At 38.5% G+C, this 18,746-nt stretch overlaps 1 protein-coding gene across 3 annotated transcripts in view; it reads left to right on the top strand.

The window, feature by feature from the left end:
• Positions 1–18,746, top strand: part of CTNNA2 (catenin alpha 2) — a gene marked incomplete at both ends in the record, with an annotated part of 469,340 nt that overhangs the window by 433,193 nt on the left and 17,401 nt on the right. The window contains 3 exons of one of the 3 annotated variants that reach the window (XM_081998801.1): positions 1,416–1,521; positions 5,723–5,857; positions 18,527–18,670. In XM_081998801.1, the coding sequence (XP_081854927.1) occupies positions 1,416–1,521; positions 5,723–5,857; positions 18,527–18,670 (385 nt within the window). The remainder of the gene's footprint in view (positions 1–1,415; positions 1,522–5,722; positions 5,858–18,526; positions 18,671–18,746) is intronic. The other 2 variants (XM_081998802.1, XM_081998803.1) reach the window with 2 other exon arrangements.

Raw genomic sequence — 18,746 nt, 5'->3', positions numbered from 1 at the left:
CCCAAAAGCAGTGTGAAAAATTGTCCAAACAGTGCTATCATTTCATGGAAGGAAGAAATAAAGTTCTAAAGCAACAGCCCAGAATATGAACACTTTGTGCAACATCCCAGACAACCTTTGATACATTGAGCATCAAATTGAAAGTTTTGTAATTACATTTTCTACCATCAAAAGAACACAACTAATATGAGAATGAGAGAAAACTACTGTCACATTTGAGTAAATTTAAAAGAAAAGAAAAATCAAAGTGCACCTTTGTCTACGTCAGATTCAATAAAAACTTGTTTAATATATTCCATTAAAAGAGAACAAAACCTTTCACATCTTTTAGGTTGACTGTAACCTCAGCAGTGTTAAAATAGAAAAAAATGTTCAAATGCATGGAGTTTGTGACAGTCCGATCTGCTGATGTAATTAATGTAGAAGCATACCAGGTCACTATGAAGGATTTCTGCTACAGTTTCAGTTCAATAAAAGTGGGATACTTGTATTTCAATATCTGTTTAAGGTGTAAATGAAAGTTTGGGAAGAAGGGAAAAATGGAAATATGTTTCAGTATGTTGTTCTTGGTGTTATAGATGAAAAATATTAAAAAATAATGCAATGTTGTGCTTAGAAAAAAATGCCTTCAGTTTTAGTTTAAAAAAAACTAAATTTGAACCTATTAGGGTTTTCCATCAGTCTTGTCAGAAGCTATATTTCTCCACATATTATTACAAAAAAAAAAAAAAAAAGGAAAATCAGCTCACTTCCATCTGAGCCGTTCTCAGGAGCAGTAGCAAATTTATTATTACGAACAGGATTAAAGTTTTGAGCCTGAAAAAAACCTCAGAAAAGTCTGCAGTGACTTTTTATTTTTTTTCCATATACGTTTTGGTAACTTTAATGACTAAAAGCAGACTTTTGTGCATCGTCTTAACAGTATAGTGAAAGAGCAACCTTAAAGCTAATTATACATGTTTTAAATGTAACATTGAAGTGTGATTTAAGGATTATGCTTCAAGTATCTTTGGTAGATTTTTGTCAGAGAACAAAAAAAGTTTTCTAAAATGTGATATCCATGCTCTAGATATGACAGGGTTAACGTTTAGCACTGGCTTGAGAATAACATAATTTTGAAATACTTGTATATTCCAGGAAGAATGTCGTCTTAGCACTTAAAGATGCATATACTATTACGTATAGCTTGTGCTTGAAGGCGCCATCAAACTAAATTGCTGGTAAGGCATTTTGTAAGAGACAGGAAATATAGCAGGCCGATTTCTTAATCAGGCTGTACTATAAAGTAGTTAAAAGTTGTAATAAATTAGGAAGTCATTTGTGTTACCATTTTAAAATCAAACATGAAACAGGGTCACTAAAACTGTTGCCTTTCATAATTTATTTATATTGTGCATAACCATATTGTATTTCAGAGGTAAAGGCCCCCTGAAGAATACATCAGATGTCATTAATGCGGCCAAAAAGATTGCAGAGGCAGGATCGAGGATGGACAAGTTAGCACGGGCGGTAGCTGATCAGGTAACAACAAAAATGAGGAGAAATATAACGTAACCTCTGTCAATGAATTGCCTTTTGCGGGAAAAAGTTATCTTTACTTGTCAGAAAATTACCTGTTGAAAGTCACTGCCTGGATACTGATCTACCCATTGAATAGAGGTTGTTTCTTCTGTATCAACCAACTTGGGTTTTGCAGTACAGGAAAGTCATAAATGAGTTTCTCTTACGTCTGCAAAGCCTGAATTGTTCCACAGCCTCACTTCTGGACCCAGGCGATGGCATTAGAATTAGACTGATACATCTGCTCTCCTAAAAGCAGTGGAGACTTGGATGCTCTGTTACCCTTGCCATATGCCTAGGAATCCTTATATCCTCTCTTTCTTCTAGCAGTTTCCTTTGACACTGCACTTCTTCAAGATTCCCTGAGTCCCTTTCTCATGCTTTGTATCAGGGAATTGTGCTTTCACCTCACAGCCCCCTGCTCCATGTTCTGGGTCTGAGTTCTCAGTCCCAATACCAAATTCGTGTTTGCACCCATTTTTAAAAAGGGTAGCAAGGAGGACCCTGGGAATTACCAACTTGTCAGCCTCACCTCTGTGCCTGAGATCATGGGACAGATCCTCCTAGAAGCCATGCTAAGGCACACGGAGGACAGGGAGGTGATGCGAGACAGCTCCCAGGCTCCACCAACAGCTCAATGACCAGATGGAGACTGATGACGAGTGGTGTCCCCCAGGGGTCCATGTTGGGATCAGTACTCTTTAATCTCTTTATCAGTGACATAGACAGTGGGATCGAGTGCACCCTCAGCAAGTTTGTGGATGACACCAAGCTGAGTGGTGTGGTTGAAACTCCTGAGGAACAGGATGCCATCCGGAGGGACCTGGACAAGCTTGACGCATAGGCCTGTGTGAACCTCATGAAGTTCAACAAGGCCAAGTGCAGGGTCCTGCAGCTGGGTTGGGGCAACCCCCAGTATCAGTACAGGCTGGGGGATGAAGGGATGGAGAGCAGCCCTGCCGAGAAGGACTGTGGGGTACTGGTGGGTGAAAAGCTGGACAGGAGCCAGCAATGTGCGCTCACAGCCCAGAAGGCCAACGGTGTCCTGGGCTGCCCCCAAAGCTGCCTGGCCAGCAGGGCAAGGGAGGGGGTTCTGCCCCTCTGCCCCGCTCTGGGAGACCCCCCTGCAGTGCTGCATCCAGCTCTGCAGTCCTCAGCACAGGAGAGACATGGACCTGTTGGAGCAGGTCCAGAGGAGGCCACCAAAATGCTCCGAGGACTGGAACAACTCTGCTGTGAGGTCAGGCTGGGAGAGTTGGGCTTGTTCAGCCTGGAGCAGAGAAGGCTCCGGGGAGACCTTATTGCAGCTGCCAGGGCTTAAATGGGGCTTATGGGAAAGATGGGGACAGACTTTTTAGCAGGGCCTGTTGCCATAGGACAAGGGGTGATGGTTTTAAACTGAAAGAGCAGATTTAGACTAGATATAAGGAAGAAATTTTTCACAATGAGGATGTTGAAACCCTGGCACAGGTTGCCCAGAGAGGTGGTAGATGCCCTATCTCTGGAAACATTCCAGGTCAGGTTGGACGGGGCTCTGAGCAACCTGATCTGGTTGAAGATGTCCCTGCTCTTTGCAGAGGGGTTGGACGAGATGACCTTTAGAGGTCCCTTTCAACCCAAACTCTTCTGTGGTTCAATGGTTCTGTGTCACAAATGGAAAGGTGAACTTGCTATATGCAGCCCCTTTCTTTCAGACTGGATTATTTATCTATCTGGACAACAAGAGGAAGCACCATATTAGAAGTCAAGAGCCAAATTTCGAATCCACATTTTGGTAGCTAATTTAAATTGAGGCAAATTACTTTTAACTATATTTGCCCTTGTAAACTTCCTATAGTTTCTTTCTTCTCATTGTAATCAGGGGTATGTTTGCTCTAAGTGGGAACTGTAATTTCCTTGCCTCTAGTCTCAGTCTTCAAAATAAGTATTTCTTCTTCAAGTAAGCATGTAATAGTGTGTAATACATCCTGTCACTGAATATGGGCCAGTGTGGCAAGAGCTGCTCATTTTCCTATAATCTCACAAATTTTGAATTTGTTTTCTTCATTTTCAGCAAGCATTTTTCCTATAGTTAACCCATTCCCATCCTTCAAATGTGGCATCTGTTCATTTTAACATAAGAAAGAAGAAATCCATCTGTCAGCTGATGAAATTCCTAGTCTACGGTATCTGCAGATGTGGAATATTCTAAAGAAAAAAAACAAGAAGTGAAGAGACTTGCAACGCTTAGAGTGCAATTGGCTTGTGTAACATGTTACATTTCAGAAGACTGTAACATGTACACTTTAATAATAAATAGTAAAATCACTTTGAGAATTGAGTGTTTGTTTTACTGTATGTGCTTTAATGATATTTTATAGAACTTTGGAGACACTTATTCTATATAAACTTTTTATGGAGAGTTGCATTTTAATTACTGTTCCGGTGAGAGAGATCTTACATTTTCATTCGCTCCAAGGTACTTGTATTTAAAGCCTTGTCAGCTCTCTAGAAGTATTGCTTTAAAGTTCATTTCTTTCAGTTCATAGACCTCAAGAGTCAGGTAAATATTTCTGTGTTAAATTGCCACTGGTAGGGAGAAGTCTCTTAGGGATTCATGCCTGAAAGATGTGGCAGCTGTCTGAAAAAGAGAGGCATTATAGCATTGCTGTAAGTATATAGCAGATTAAACCCAAGTGCCCCAGTGAACCTCCAGCTTTGTTTATTGTTGGTTTTAAAGGGAGAGAAAAAAGCAAAGTGACTGCTTTCAGGGTTTTAGAAGACAGTATATGCAACTACTTCACCGCAAACATTATTCCTTGCCAGCATTAGCTTTGTGCCTCAAGAAGTCATCTCAAGTCAGAGGCTGGGATGTTGTTGACTTGTGTCTGTTTAATTCTATCAGTTTTTGTTGAAGTGCCCTGATAACATTTTACCAAAATTGAGCATAAACTTTGCAAGATGCTAAAAAGACATATTCAGAAGTCCCTAAATTGTTGTTCTCTGAGCTATACATTCAAAGAACATTGTCAGCCAGACTTTGTTGGGTAGCCCCAAAGAGTATTTATTGGAGACATGCTGTTAGCAGTGGAACCTTTTAGCAGTGTTTCATCAAAGTGAATTACTGAGGTCTGTTCTCTTGAGGCAAGACTTTGAATATTAACTACAAGATTTTTGTTTATTATGCTGTTGATATTGTGGGGGATGATGCAGTTTCTATTGAGAGTCCCAAAGACTATGAATAAGTTGTACTTGGGCCCTTTCTAGTTATAGTGATTATAAAACCTTCACTGAGTCTACCATGTTTGACCTAATATAATTTGTATCAAAACACATTTGAGATGCAGAGCATCCACAATGGTACAGGACTGCAGATAGCCTTCCCTCTACTATGAAGGGGGTGTCCCTTAGAGATGCAGAGGGACCACTTTATCTCATGTTTTTGAGAAGGACCGCAAGACTGATGTTGTCTCTTGAGAAACTCATGTAATATGTTGCTCACACTTTAGTAAATAATTTCCTTCTGGCACAGATTAAGGTGTTATGCATTAACAATAAGCTTGCAAAATGTGTCAATACGAAACCCAAGCAGCCTCACCTCTGCCTCTTGAGTCCTTAGGGTGCCAGTAAGGGGCTTGGCTTCTGCCAAGTCTGAAGCAGAGCTGCATCCTCTGAAGGTCTACACAAATGCCAGAGAAGCTGGCAAGACAGTCAAGAGTTGGCATTAGACTGGATGTAATCAGTCAGAACCGGATTTATTTGGACTTTAACTGGTCCATGTTGTATCTTAACCTGGACACCCAGAAAGCAACCCGGAGTTTCAGGTCAAACTTTGTCTTTTGGCTGCTCAATAGATTTTTCTGTTCTGTACAAACTGGTACAATAACTGAACCTCCCCCACAAACACAGAAATCGTATTATTTTCATTCTCTTTCATTAGTGGCTGACAGAGAGGCTGCTTCTTTTTACGAATGAGTATAGCGGATCTTCAGGTTACAATTCATAAGTCTTGAGTTAACTGAAAAGTAGAGTTTGAATTTTCACATTTCATCAAAGATCTCATATAAAGACAGAGTGAAATGGATCGACCTAACACACACACATTGCCACTATCTCCTCTGATTATCTCTCTATAATCACATAAACGCCGCTACATCTAACCAAACATCTCTTTTGTCTGTAGTGCCCCGACTCAGCCTGCAAACAGGATCTGCTAGCCTACCTGCAGCGCATTGCCCTCTACTGCCACCAGCTCAATATCTGCAGCAAAGTGAAGGCAGAAGTTCAGAACCTGGGAGGAGAACTTATTGTATCAGGGGTAAGCTGGTATTTGTATTTAGCCATTTATGTTTCCCATGTAGCACTTGAAAGGGAGCATTTTTGATGCCAATAGTGTACAAAACAAAAATACAGTAATTCATAAGCTTTTTAAAATGTTATCGCCATTATTCCAGACCTTACAATAACTTGCGTAGAGCAATTTGATTTTCCAATTACCCTTTGTTTATACTAACCTTGTAAAATCTTCATTCTTCCAAAAGAAAAGTAATTTCATATCCTAGAAAGTCATTGCCAAGCTGTGAATATTATAATTATTTGGAGCTTTTGTATATTTGCTTATTATAAATCTTCTTTCCTTTGTTAGTACTGGTAATTTCCTTCCTCTGTGCAGAAGCCAGCTCTGTATGAAGTGCATGTTGTTAAGACAGTGATGACTAATGGGATTTCATTCACTCAGGTTCCAATGCACACTAGGTTTAGCAAAAACTCTGGAAGGCCAGCAAAATATTTTAATTTATGATGCACGTGCTGTTTTCACATACTATTGGCAAGCACAATGATGATATACTCTAATTTCCATCCAGATAGTTATTTTCCATGACGCTACAAACTTTTTACACACAATCTTTTTTAGAAATAAAGGCAGGAGTGTGCAGCGGTAATAATATTATAAACAATGAGTCTTCTACATTTTTAAACTATTTTTTCTTTCCTCCTCCTAATGTTGGACTCTGTGCCTCTGGGAGATTACTAGAACCAAGCAATAGCAATTGCTGCTCTTCATGATTTTCTTGTTTTGTTCTTTTAACTAATCACCATAGTATTGGTCCCATGACACCTTTGTTATTTTCTAACTCAAATACAGACCATATGTATGTAAATGTATAATATGTTTCACTCTCCTGAGTGTGTTTTCAAAATGATGGTGATTGCTGAGACCCAAGGTACTTGAAAAAAGATTGTTTTCAAATATGGTTTTGAAAAAGCACCCTTTCATTGTTTAAGCCCAATCAAGTACGAAGATTGTTAGGACAACTAACTTGTGCCCTTCATTTCATCCATAAGATTCCCCAGTGAAATCACTGGCCTTCCTCAAACATATCAGAAGTCAGAGCAAATGTTCTCAACAACATAACTTTGTTTTTTCACAAAGCACTTTAGAAGGTCTTAAACATTTGCCAGGCTTTCTTGGATCAAACTTTCTAAAGTCATATATGCAATCCTAAAAGGAGCTGCTTAAACGTTCCTGTGTCTATCCTGCAATTGGTCTTCACTTCTTGACATATGTACATATGTAATTTTAATACCTTGATCTTCCCACAGCAATGAAAAGATCCTCTTCTATTTTCCTGATATTAATGGAGTGATCTGTCCTTGTATTACTGACAGCTATGCTGCATAGTAAATGCTACGATCTTTTCTTACCCACTGCCGTCTGGGTCCAGCTTTTCATACCCATTGAGTTGTCATATTCATCTATCTATAACAATTACCCAAATCAGTGCTTCTCCCAGCTTGGCTTTTGTGGTTGTGTGTGTTTCTTTTTCAAGTCTTTTTATTCAGTGTATGTGGATGCTGAATAAGCCATTGTGAATCTCTAACATCTATTCGTTACTGGAACATCACCATCCGTTGTAAAATTTAAGTGGCTGAACTGCTTGACTTCATCATTTCCAGTCTGGCATTGTGAGCATCTGCTGCTTACCAGGCTTCATCACCATCGTGTTTCCGTTTGGTTGAGTTTTTGCAGTCGGTTGCAAAGGCAAAACTAGCTTCAACCACAGAAATTATTTGGGTCTGTTCCAAAGACTCAGTAGTACTGACATACAGAAAAGTTTAAGATTGCCCAGCTTGTTTCTTCTGCTGTTGCAGGAGGTGATACAGAGAGTTGAACTCCTGTGCATCCCTTTTTGAGAGCACTATCTTGTTATCTGGTATAACAGTTAGTACAGTGCTTTCCTGATAGTGTTTTCCAAGCTGTTATCTTCATGGTTCTGGGTACTGTATGCTCCTTTGCTATCCAGAGATCTGGTATCCAAGTGCACATCTACATCTGCTTGTCTACTTGCTGCTTTTGCTTCCATCTTCTTCATTTTCTCTTGGATAGCCAATTACAAATAAACAGTATTTTATTTACATAAAAATGAAATACCATTATTTGGTGACTTGCATACAGTACAGTGTTAGGAACACAACAGTAATCCAGAATTCAAGCTCCCCAACCTATGACTACAGAAGTAAGTTTATGTGATGTACTATAGTTAAGTGTTTTGATGTAAATATCAAGCACGAGGATAATTATTACAACATTGTAATTTACTACAGTGTTTACAAAGAACCACAATTTAATTCAATTGATCCAAAAGATGAGTTATGATTCAGAACGATTATGGGTAGTACAATCTCTGCTTTAATTTTTGCATTATTAAGAATATTAATCAATATTTATAAATTAAATGAAGGTATGCATATGTATGTATAAATCTATGTGTGGGCGTATGTATGTTTATGTAAAAAGGAAAGAGACATAAAAACAATTAAAACCTAAAAGACAGATGAAAGCCACCCTGCAGTTCTTATAGTTCTGTAAGAGAAAAATGTGTTGCAACAACTTCCAAAATACTGTGTACATAACATATAATGTGCCATATATCTTTTGGTGAAACTTCTTTTTTCCCCCCACAAAATTCAGTAGTTCAGTATGGTTTATCTCGGAAAAAAAGCATAAAGCTGATCTTGTTTGCTTTTTCCTCTATAGATTGATATGATACTAGCATAGCATATGAAGGGGTTCTTTTTGGCATCACTGACTTTGCTGCAAATAGAAAAACAGATCAAAAAGTAAGAAAATGTCAGACTCCTGAAGTGTAAATTATGTCAGTAAAGGAAAGAACCCACTGTTGGTTTTCCCTTTCTTTCTCCATTCCTTTTCCCCCAGCTCTTTCTCTCCTTTGATTTTTCCCATCAAAATCCTTGCATGCAGATAGCAAAATTATTTTCACCAGATAAGTAAGATCTGGCAATTGAGAGTTAGCATACACCAGCCTAACCTCACTAGTGTCAATGGAGCAAGGCCAATGTGGACTTTTAGATCTGTTGACTTGGCCCTTTATGTTGCAAGGCGAGATTTAATTCCTGATTCCAACTGAGTTTTGAAAAGTAAAATAAGGAAAAAGTATGTGATACCTGTTCTTCAGTGAGGAGCCTTGTAGAATTTGAAGATGATTATAGGGAAGAAAGTAAAGAAAAGGGGTGAGAAAGAAGTTATATGAAAGCAAAAAGGAGTTAATATTTTAAAAATGCAAAAAAAAATTAAAAATTTCTAACCTGTGTAGATAATATGCTTGCTCCTAATAAAAGTCTCTTTCACCTTGGTCTATAAAGAGACTGTTTTTACTTTGTGTTTTTAAATTTGAATATTCAATTTCTAATTAACCTCTAAGAATAAACAACCTCCTTTAATAAAATCACAGACTAAAAGCACTTCAAAATAATTTTCTTTGCCTCTTACCTTAGTTTATTTAATGTAATGTACATTTGCTTCATAATCAGTTGCACCATTGTATTGGAATGAATCCTCTGAGGTGCTGAGCATATGCTACTCTCAGTGAAGTAAATACCATTTACATATACTTAACTCACGCTGATAGATAACATTTTTGTGGTAGCTACTTTTGTTGAATAGAGTTGGTTTTAACTATGGTGTTTGTTATTTGGATAAAAATTCAGACTTCTAACTCTAGGGCTGCTTTATTTTTTTTAGTATTCCTGTCTGACTCTTGTTAGCTAGACAATTACAATAAAACAGATCTATATATTCATTTCTTACCCTAGAATAAATATCCACTTGTGCCATTCACTGCTGCTCTGAAGCTGATCAGTTCATTTACCTATTCTCCATTTAGGCTATGAGCTTGCATTGTTTTTAAATTCTTGTTTATGTTAGTAGCTTTGCTACAGTCTTTCCTGCAGGATTATATTGAACAGAATCTAAGAAAACCCCTTATCCAAGGCAGCCCTCTATCATTGCCAGGATTGATTTAGAACTCTACAGATATAATCAGCTGTATTATCAGAAAATTTGCCCAGAGAGTCTTAAACTTCTAAGCCAGACAGATTCGCAGTGTCATACAGAGTAACAGCCATGTACCTTTGAACACTGTCCAAAAATTTGGAATCAATAGCCAAAGCACACTCCAAACATACACTTTAGCAGGGTCCAATTTCCAATTATTTACAAAGGCCCATTTATCTTAGCATAAGAGGCTCAGCTACGATGCTAAGAGAAAGATTCTTATAACATTTTGAAGATACAAGACAATTCAGTTAAGCTTGTGACTTTATCTAGGAGTTTCCCTGTCAATTCTGCTTATGGATCTTGCATCTAGTAAAACAGAATGATTTACAGGTCATACTTTTCTTTCATTTAAGGCTGAATCACCCTAAACTACCTTGTGCTGTAAAAGCGAGTTGGTATGCATAGGAGCAGTGGAGTATCAAGTCGCTAATTATGAATTCTATAGACTCAAAGAAAAGTCAGGTAATTTGAAGTTCACCTGCTATTAAAAGCAAGTAAGGCCAAATTTCATGGAATTCGGGTAAGGAGCCTATGTGTAAGCAGTTACTTAAGAGCCACTGATGTTTTATTTCATTGCCCTGCATCAGAAGGCCTTTCTGGGATTTTTCTTATGTTTGCTTTCAAGTAGGCAATCAGAGAGAGCCTTTGCAGGTAAAGTGCTTCAGAGTATGGAGAAAATGTTGTTTTGGAGTTTGGTAAATAACATAATTTAATTCCTCCTGAACCAGGCACGAATTTAGGTTTCTGTAAAAGAAAGTTTGCTGAAGGGAGAGTTGGCAAATTGACAAAACTGTCAGGTTCCTTTTCTTAAAGATTCTCAGGGCTGCAAAAAGGTTACTCTTGTTCTTTATCTAGGAACAAAATAAGTTTTGCCATTAATTTATAACAGAAATGGAAGACTGTCTTCAACAATGACATAAACAGTGGGATCAAGTGCACCCTCAGCAAGTTTGCAGGTGACACCAAGCTGAGTGGTTCAGTTGAGGTGGCTGAGGAATGGGATGCCATGGGCAAGCTCAGTGCATGGGCCCATGTGATCCTCATGATGTTCAACAAGGCCAAGTGCAGGGTCCTGCACCTGGGTTGAGGCAACCCCCGGTATCAGCACAGGCTGGGGGATGAAGGGATGGAGAGCAGCCTTATGCAGAAGGACTTGGGGGTGTTGGTGGGTGAAAAGCTGGACAGGAGCCAGCCATGTGCGCTCGCAGCCCAGAAGCCAACCGTGTCCTGGGCTGCCCCCAAAGCCACGTGGCCAGCAGGGCGAGGGAGGGGGTTCTGCCCCTCTGCCCCGCTCTGGGGAGATCCCCCTGCAGGGCTGCGTCCAGCTCTGGAGCCCTCGGCACAGGATAGACATGGACCTGCTGGAGCGGGGCCAGAGGAGGCCCCAGCAACGCTCCGAGGGCTGGAACAGCTCTGCTGGGAGGACAGGCTGGGAGAGCTGGGCGGGCTCAGCCTGGAGCAGAGAAGGCTCCGGGGAGACCTTCCTGCAGCTGCCAGGGCTGAGAGGGGCTGAGGAGAAGGCTGGCGACAGGCTTTTTAGCAGGGCCTGTTGCCATAGGACAAGGGGTGATGGTTTTAAACTAAAAGAAGGTATATTTAGAATAGATAGAAAGAAGAAATTTTTCACACTGAGGGTGTTGAAATACTGTTAGAGGTTTCCCAGAGAGGTGGTAGATGGCCCATGCTTGGAAACACTCAAGGTCAGGTTGGATGGTGCTTTGAGCAACCTGATCTAGTTGAAGATGTCTCTGCTCACTGCGGGGGCGTTGGACTAGATGGCCTTTAAAGGTCCCTTCCAAATCAAACTATTCTATGATTCTATGAACAGTGCTGTGAAAATAATGTGATAGGGGATTCATAGAAAGTATTAGTTTATGATGGGGTTGGTGAAAAGGAGTTCTGTTTTGAGACCTGGAATGAAAACAGTGGGTAAATGAGGGCTTTGGAAGTAATAGGGAAGTAAGCCAAGGAACTTGAAATATGAGGTATGAAATGTTCAGGGAAAGAAAAAGCCAAACTAAAAGCAAGATAGAAGTAAGAATTGCAGTGGTGGGAAAGGACTGAGATAAAGTCAGAACCGTACATTTGGTTGGACTCCACAATAATCTCTACTCTCCTAATACTCCCAGCAGAACAAGCAAGGAGAGAAAATTTGTTATTTTGGCTGTGAAGTTACCAGTGTAAAAGGACTGCTTCCAGGACAGGAAGGCTGGGGCTAGGTGGGAAAAGTGAGACACCTTGATTTACATTGAATGTTCAACTATGTCATGTCATCTGCTTTGGAAGGAATGAAAGAAATTAAAAATACAGGGAGATGTTTCAGCGGTGCCTTTTTGGGTGGGTATCTGCATATGTGTTTAAATGTATGTGGACATATTAATATATGAGAGGGTGAAATAAAGCCATAGTAAGTGTACTCTGTTCCAAAATATATGGCTATATGAAGCACGTGATACTTAGATATATAGATCTTAATAAGCCTTTATCTGGAACAAATTGTTTGATCTGTTCTATTTGTGACTAACACAGGAGTGTCCAACTCCTGCTGGCATGGGCTGCATCTCTCAACACACTGTCCAAGAAAGGGGCTACCTGATGATGTGGTAACATAAAGTATTTATCATCCTGACACTGAGTCAATTTACTAATCCTAAAGGTTAAAGGCATCAGTGAGTTATGCAAGTTAATCAAAATGAGTGCTGATAAAATCCCTCGTGGTCATATATTCATTATATATGATGAACTTTATAGAAACACTGTCGTAGGGCTTTCTGAAAGTTAAAACAGTGAAGAATTCCCAATTATCCTATGAAACAACTCAAAGATGAATAGAAAAAAAAAAAAAATAGAGACATAAATAGATGTATCTCTAGTGGCTTTAAAGCCATGTATGGTATCTTTTCCAAAGAGGTAATAATAAAAAAGATTTAGTTCATTAGGTGGATGTAATAATAAAAAAGATTTAGTTCATTAGGTGAAGCTTACCTATTGCTTCCCAGTAAAGGAAGTGCCGGCCAGGAGCCCAGAAAGTTTATGCAATTGGCATCCTTGGAGGGGTTCAAGCCCCACGTAGACAATGGAGCAGCTGAGTGGATCTAATGCTGGTAATCAACTCATTTAAAGTTGAAAGTTGTACAAGAGACCTCCAGAGGTCTCTTTCAAGTGACTTTTGTACAGTGTTTTGATTCAGCTAAGTGAAAGATCCCATAGGATCTTACTTCTACATCTGTGAGTTCACATGGTTTTGCCTTTACAACTGTTACTGGATTGGACAACAGTAGATACCCTGAGCGTTGGGCATCTGGGGGATCATAAGTATGATCCACATAAAGAATAGTGCAGACTTTAGAAAGGTTGATTTATTAATGCTATAGTTATTTCTTCAAAGCAGCTGAGTGAAGGTGGATTGGTGGCGGGCAGAGTTTACATTATGCAGGAAAAAGTAGATGAATGAACCTTAAGACATAACTGAGAAATTTAACAAGAAAATATTTTTTTATAAAATCATCTCAGTTCTTTTGAAGCTACAGTGTTTTGATAATAAGGCTATTTTCAGGGTAATAAAATATCTCATTGTATATAAATGCACATGTAAACACACATACACATAAATATGAAACAATATATCCTGCGTAAATAGATTCTATGTAGAATTTCATTTGCGAAGCAAAATTAGACTGCACTTGTCTTCATTAGAATATATTCATGGAGACAAGAAGCACGCACACCATCTATATGTCTACATTTAGTAGGTTAAAATGTAGACAGGCAGACTTTTATCCTTATTAAAAAGCATTTTGGCCACAGGGAACAAGCTCTCATATTTTATCAGGTAACAAATATTCATGAATTTCTGAAGATTACATTTATTGAAATTTCTTATTAGAAGAGTTTTCTGCAAAGAGCAGCATTTCTGATAACAAATAATATTAAGTCATTTAATTCCATGAGAACAAAACAAAGTATTACAGAATCAAGATTGAGGCTTGAAACAAATATGATCATAGAAAAAGATTAGAGAATTGAAGGAAATACTTCAATGAAGTATATGCTTCATTACATACTACATTTGTTTTAAAAAGAGTAAGCACTCTAAAATCCAAAGCCCGTCTGCTACAGCAGCTATGGCTTCAGTCCAGCTCATTTTCCTCTCCCAGGCCACACTGAATGAGAGGGAAAGAAAATGAGAATATTATGGCTTTCTGATACACAAACTGCACCAGCGCTGCAATAATTAGCAAGGCCCTGAGACTGTTCTAACATACCCTAAGATATGGTCCTAAAGGACTATGCCTATAAAAATTACTGCAAAGAAAGAGAGGACTTCAGTGCTATCTCATGTTCGCTGCTTTTCCTGTCTTACTGCCTTTAGAGGAGGTGGTTTGGGACCAAGCTTCTCCATTTTGTATTAAATAAGAATTCCTTTCCCCTGAAGCACTCTCAGTTGACCTCCTTAGTGCACAGCACAGATTTGCTAACAAGCACATCCTGTGGCTTTATAAATAAAAATTAGGTTTGTTTCTTGCACGTGGAAATATGGATAACTGAATTTACATAATGACAGATTCAACACACAATAGGAGATTTTGGACTGTGCTTCTTATACAGAAGTACATTTCTTAGGTCTTACAATTATTTAGCTTCCTGTTTTGGATAGTGGTGAGACTTAATCTTACTTCTAAAAGTACTATCACATAATGCTTTTGCAGATATTAAAAGAATAACAACTTCAGTCAGACTCATCCATTTCTTTGACTTTAATTACAGTTCTTGACAACCTGAGTTGTAGATGAGCAACACACGCATAAGAACACTCATACACAAGAAGACATACCCTCAGGGGAACACATCAATAAGTTTTCCCAGCCTGAGCAGAATCAATTGCAAATACTCAACAAAACCACTTACAACAAAATATTTAATAAAATCACAATGGGAACGTATTTCCATTAAATGTAGGAGGTCATAATAGCCTTTAGGAGGAGATCAAACTGAGTGAGGAAGGTTAAAAGTTGCCTTGTATCTTTAACCTCTGAAGTATTTTCTTCCACACTTGGAACATATTACTATTACTATTATTGTTTATGAACCTCATAGAAGCAAAGGAAAAATAACTCTGTTCTCACATCACATCATTAATCTTACATAACTGATAAGCACCTGCTATAACAAAAAGGCTTTGTTTTGCATCATGTATTCAAGATATTGATATGGAGGCACAGTAAAAAAATATTCAATATCAGAAAAATCAATCCTAACTTCTTACTGTTAGATATTTTGCAATGCTTTCTATTAATATCAATTATTTCTAGTTCTCACTAATGCATCATCAAAATACATTGTGAACTAGGTTACCAGGTAGGTAATATTATCACTAGAAAATGAGACAAAGTATACAAGTGATGTGTCCTAAATCTCATCAAAGACCAAATTAGAACTCTGTAAAACTGGGTTAGAACATCAATATCTGATCCAAAAGTCTGCAGAAACATTTTCGTCCTTTTTTATATCTGCAACGAGATTCCACATTCCCATTGTCAAAAAATTAGACAAGTTACAACTTCACTCAGTCTCAGATGGGATGTTACATATTTCATCACTCTTTAGCTCTGACAGCTAATGAACAAAAAAGATTTTTCCATTCATCCATCAAGGTGACCCACTGCAGCAACAGGACATCTTTGGGGCAGCGGCATGTCTGTGTTAGGTCTTAAACTTTTATGGTATGTGTCCGCTTGGCATTTTTACATGGCCTTTTCAAGCTGTTGTTTCAATTTCTTAAAATAGATCCATTCTTCCTTCTGCAGGTGTACCAGTCGTGCATATAAAGTCTCTGCGCGGTTGGTACTCCTCAGCTTTTCACAGTCTTGCTGTACGCAAACTTTCTAGACAGCAGCCACTGGTACCTCAGTGGTGCCTGCCCATTCGCCATCATTTGTCCGTCTTTTAAAGCAAGAAAGCAGGCACTTTGATGTTTTTTTCTGACAGATCTTTGATGTCAAACTGAACATGGACCCTTTTTTTTTCCTTGATTTCTAGTAACTGGATGCAAGTGATTAAATCAATAACTTGATCTGCATTTACATAGTTTTGTTATGCTTTTAGGCTTGGCTTACAACCCGTAAGAAACTCTTTGAGAGTATTAAAGTCTTCATTTACTGTCTCTCTGCATTTCCATGCATTCACTTAATTAATCTTAGTTGTGTTCCTTGGAACACTTGGAAGATTTCCCTGCTTTCTTGAATGTATATACGTTTTTAACATGTTTTCATTTAGGTATATTCTTTCTCTGCTTTTGTTCACTGCTTAGGCGGGTAATGCGTTCTAGTGTATGTTCACAAATCAGTCTTATCTTTTTTGCTCTTCCCTTAATTTTCCCTTTATCAGCTACAGAGATTATACTAAGCAGGTCAAAACAAGATTTCAGATTTGAGCAGTACTAGGCTAAAATACCATCTGGGGTATTATCTGCTACCTAATCTATTGAACTGTTTATATCACATTATCATGATGGAATCTACCATATTTCTCAACTTATGTTGTTACTGGAGAATATTCTTGGCCATCCTCAGTCTTCCAGAATTTAATGTGCTACTTCCATATGTTTCTATGCCAATAAAAGACAATTTATTTCTTTTTAGGAGATCTTGAAACTGCTACTGCAAGTGTAATATTTCTCATATTTAAGGATATATCCTCTGAACATCCTTCCCTTTATCCGAATGAGCAAGCTTGCTTAGGCTTCCGAAGGTCTGGTGGTCACAGGAGTTCAAAATATATTCCTACTTTATTTGGCAAAAACAACTGTGGTGCAATAGTCAAGTCATAGGTTACCTAACTTATGAATTAACTGAATTCTGCCTGGTACTTTTTACCATAAAAGCCTTTAAAAATTGAATTTTTCTTTTCCCTTTGGCAGACTAATAGACATACATGTTAATAAAGTCAATGCAATACAGGGTACCAGAGATGTTTTTCCTCCTCTCTATCTTCATACGTGCAAATAGCGTGAAATCAAGACCATGTAATGACAAGTCAGACAGATATATGTTTAATTCAATTATGAACTTAAATTCACAGCACTGTTATCACTTTGCATCACTCAGATGCAGCCTAGTTTTGCATTGTGTCCCTGAAGTTATAGATGATCTCTAACAGTCACAACAGTTCTTCATTTAGTCAACTGGACTAGCTGTTTTGTTGAGTTTTTAAATCCACAAATATACTGGTTTAAAGTAGCATCTGCAGATATTGCAGAGATAGATTATTATAAAAGTTTTCAAGGTTAAGAAGAAAAATACTTGACTTCTGGTTTTAGGTGAAGTGACTGGTACTACACATTAGCCACACACTGTCTTTTTTCAGTAGAAAGAAAGGAGAGAAAAACAAAGAGCACACAAACAGAGCAGGGAATATACATTAATCATTACTAAGACTGAAAAAATAATCATGATTAGATTACAGTTTGCATGATCCTTGTAGGAACAAAAAGCCTAAGGGAAAACATCAATATTAACTCTGTGTGCTTATAATACATACTCTTAAAAAAGATTTAAGGAGCATTCATTTTTCATCTTCCAAAAGGCAGGATCTTATGCTAGCACCCTTTACCGGCACGGAATAGTCCCCCATTCTCTGAGCAGTTTTATTTAACGGAGTTAGGTTTAGCAGCATATACTATTTTTTTTTTTCGATTTTAGTAACAGCTAGATTATTAAGAAAATCCCTGTGGATAATATAAGCAATTATGTTTACTCTCAAACCTGCTTTTTCAGAATGTGGTTGATAAAAATCCCATTTATAATACATTAGAATGAATATCCCATTTTATTTTAAGCCCTCCAGTTTCAGTTCTTGGGGAGTTTTTTGGAAAAAAAAAAAAAAAAAAAAGTGCTTCAGCCTGTAAGGTGGTTGTTGTCTACAAATGTACAGTCTTTAAAAACGTCACCTCTTTGCAATTTTGTTGATATTTTCTGTAACGTTGAAGTGTGCTCTGCAAATGAATGTATGCCCAGAATTTTTATATTTCCCTCACTTGTTCTTTCAGCACAGTTTGTCAGTTTGCATTTTCAATGTGAGAAAAACATAATTCTCTCCTGACCTCCTTCATAGAGTGGTGTAGGTGACCTACCCTCCGGCTTACTCTAGTCAAGGGTTAGCCCAGAAGGCTGGGCTCTGTAATGTTTATTCAGCACAGTTGTAGTCACTGGAATTTCAGCTGCTTGCACCAGTGTTTATGTTTTTGTGCAATTCAGCTGTTCAAAACCACATGCAAAATAATGCTACTTGGAAATCTATTAACCAAATTCACGCCCAGTCTGATGTCAATCAGCTTTTAATGGGGATAGAGCTTTCTACCCTTTCTGTTTTTCATCAAAAGGTGCCAAAATTGATCCCCTTTCCCAGGCAGCAAACCCTTTAGGGCTTGCATACTTAACCTGTGCTATGGGAGCAAGTGAGAGGACCCAGCAGACAGCGGGGTTACTCGTCGTGGAAGAGTCCCTGTTTCGTTGACCAAGCATAGCTCCCTCAGCACACGTTTTCCTCTCTCCTCACCTCTACGCTACGGCACAATATTTCTCTTGCTCTCTCTCTCACTATCTCTTTTCTGTATCTCTCGGAAATCAGACTGGAGTTCAGAGCACTTTCACTACCTTTTATGAGGTAGAGTGTGATGTCATAGATGGGGGCAGGGCTAGTCAACTTTCTACCCACCCACCCACCTGTGCTGAGGGAGCTACGCTTGAGACCGGAAGCAGTGACTCCTCGACGGTGAGTAACCTCCTGTCTCATCTATATCTTTAACTCTCTCTACAGATCTGGGGGTGGAGGGAAAAGACATGAGAAT

Source organism: Phaethon aethereus (assembly GCF_964289735.1).
Source record: "Phaethon aethereus genome assembly, chromosome: 4".
In the NCBI taxonomy this organism is placed as follows: Eukaryota; Metazoa; Chordata; class Aves; order Phaethontiformes; family Phaethontidae; genus Phaethon; species Phaethon aethereus.
This window is presented reverse-complemented; position numbering and strand designations above follow the sequence as displayed.